This window comes from Sinocyclocheilus anshuiensis, unplaced genomic scaffold (assembly GCF_001515605.1).
Source record: "Sinocyclocheilus anshuiensis isolate Anshui unplaced genomic scaffold, SAMN03320099.WGS_v1.1 scaffold173, whole genome shotgun sequence".
Lineage (NCBI taxonomy): Eukaryota > Metazoa > Chordata > Actinopteri > Cypriniformes > Cyprinidae > Sinocyclocheilus > Sinocyclocheilus anshuiensis.
Window position 1 is genome coordinate 238,537 of NW_015536480.1, and position 2,549 is coordinate 241,085.

General features: G+C 37.3%; 1 protein-coding gene across 1 annotated transcript in view; it reads left to right on the forward strand.

Moving 5' to 3' along the window:
* The window catches only part of cenpx (centromere protein X), a 5,655-nt gene extending 4,005 nt beyond the window's left edge, over positions 1 to 1,650 (forward strand). Inside the window, exons 3-5 of the mRNA XM_016470712.1 lie at positions 921 to 974; positions 1,076 to 1,164; positions 1,557 to 1,650. Coding sequence (XP_016326198.1) covers positions 921 to 974; positions 1,076 to 1,164; positions 1,557 to 1,571 — 158 coding nt within the window. The 3' untranslated portion in view covers positions 1,572 to 1,650. The remainder of the gene's footprint in view (positions 1 to 920; positions 975 to 1,075; positions 1,165 to 1,556) is intronic.
* Positions 1,651 to 2,549: the final 899 nt, after the last annotated feature.

Sequence of the window (2,549 nt, forward strand, 5' to 3'; positions counted from 1 at the left end):
GAGGTACTCGGCCAATCACAACGCACTGGATAGCTGGCCAATCACAGCACACCTCGCTTTTCAAACCGATGTAAAAATCGCTTTGTAAAAATCGACACGTTTCAGAAAGGCGGGGCATAGAGGAGAAACAGTAATGTACAGTATGTGGAAAATGTGTTTTTTGAACCTTAAACCGCATAAACACATTTCATTACAACAAATACACAATGTTATTTTTTGCAACATCATATGACCCCTTTAATATCCTAATGATTTTTGGCATAAAAGAAAAATCGATAATTTTGACCCATACATTGTATTGTTGGTCATTGCTACAAATATACCCATGCTACTTAAGACTGGTTTTGTGGTCCAGGGTCACAAATGATCTCAGATATTGTTTGTGGGTCCTTTTTTGGTAATTTGCCCTTTTGAGTCCCTTGACATTTGAACACCCAATGCATGGTGCATTCAAATCATTTCAGAAAGATTGCATTTACAAGTTGAACACAGTTGAATTGGGGAAACTCAGAATTTTGGAAGCCCAGAGTTTCCAAGTTGGGGATGGTAAATTTGTTAAAATTAATGAAATGATTAAGATTTGTTTTTCATTCACAATAAACCTTTCCAAGCTGCATGTATGCGATAGAATATGCAACAATTTAATTTACAGCACCTTTATAAATTTAATAAAAACATTACAAAATAGAAATACAGATGCATATTCTTTATTCATCTTTAGCTTTTCCATTCACTTTAACTCAACTGAGTTTGGTTCATTTAAAGTGTCTTATTAAACCACCCTTACAATATCGATCAGTACATGTGGTTTTGCATACATGTGTGAGGGTACGGATGAAGACAGAAACACAATTAAGAAAAAATGGTCCGTGAGATCAGGCAGCTGAACAGCATTCAGTTTTGAAGTTTTTCTTCCACAGTCAGCAGTGATGCTGTCGTACTTGTAGCAGAGATGTTGAAAGTATTTGTTGAAGGTAAGGCAAACTTTACATATGCAGTCATTTTGTACTTTGTTACAGTACAGTGTAATATAATTTTCTTCAGTATTATTATGACAATTGTCTGTATGCTACAGAGGCGACACGCAGAGCTGTAAAACAGGCCGACAGTGAGGACTGTGACACTGTTGATATTGAACACTTTGAAAAGATTCTGCCACAACTGGTGAGTTTTATGTTTATGCATGTGCTTGATGTATCTGTTTTTTTTTTATATTTTTGTTGTGAGTTATTATTTTGATTACAAATCATTTATGGTCATGTTATTTGGCCCTCTGCTAAGAATTAATCTACTCAAATTGAATTTTTATATATTTATAAACATTTATATATTTATATTTCTAGAAACATTTACGTATTATTAAATTATAGATTTTTTTTTTCCAAAGAAAAAGGATTTTGAAATATGTTACACAATTCTGTGCTCTTTTGTCAGTTGTTTCTGTGCTTTTAATAAATCGTAAAATATTAGTTATTTTTCCGTCTCATTTTGTGTATTTTCTGTTCCATAGTGAAACTAGTTTCTCACAGTGTATTAATAAGAAATTTCCTTTGCAGCTTCTTGACTTTTAATTTTGCTGAGGAGCCAGCAGATGGCAACATAACCTAGTTCTGCTGAACATGGAACATCCTGGACTTCACTTTGAATATTCGCACATGCTTCAATCTTTAGACTTTGTATTAAAATGTATTAGATGTATGACTGATTTAATAAAAAAAACTTATTTTATCAACAGTTATTTTACATATCATTCAATTCTCATCAGGTTCTCTTAAACTTTCATATTGTTTAGTGTTTTAACAATGCACCGCCAGCAGTTTTCTGTGACGATGGGCCGATTGGAATGCCTGCTGGGTAACAGTGCTGTTATTGCCTCCTGGTAAAGAGGTCTCGAGTCTCACCCCGTGGCTCTGTAGGCCACCTGTGCTCTGCTCAGCGGCAGGTGCTTCCAGCATGCTTTGCCCCGCTCCCCCATCAAAGCCTCTTGAAGCAGTTGGAATTGATTAAAGTAATAAGGGAGGCAGCAAAGACCCTTAGATTGATGACAAGTGGCAGGAAAAAGAAGCACCCCCCTCCCGTCACTTTGAAGTTTCCCCCCTTCCCCTCGCTGTCCTGCAATGTGGTATAGTTGAAGGTGTCACGGAGGTGAGAGGGCACAGGGTGGAATGTGTGTGTGTGTGAGTCTCCGTGTGAGTGTGTGCGCGGAGAGAGTGTCAGCTTGTTAAAATTATTGCGACCACACGCATAGTAGTTCAGTTTTAGTGGAAGCATAACAAAACAAATTGGAACCAAAGAACATGACACAGGAAGAGAGGGGTGTAATTTTGAGTGTAAATAAACAAGACGTTGAGTCGCTCAAGGGGGCTCCCGGTCTTTCATCAAGGCAGAGAGAAAGCTTTTTGCTCTGATAATTGCGCTCTTGGAGTTAGTTGAACCTGCCGCCAGTGAGTTTCCAGTTGTGATGTTAAGGGCTTTGCTTGAATGGGTTTGTTATTAGATAAGCAAAGCAAAAGAAAGATCAACATGTTGTATTTTGTTAGATCACGTAG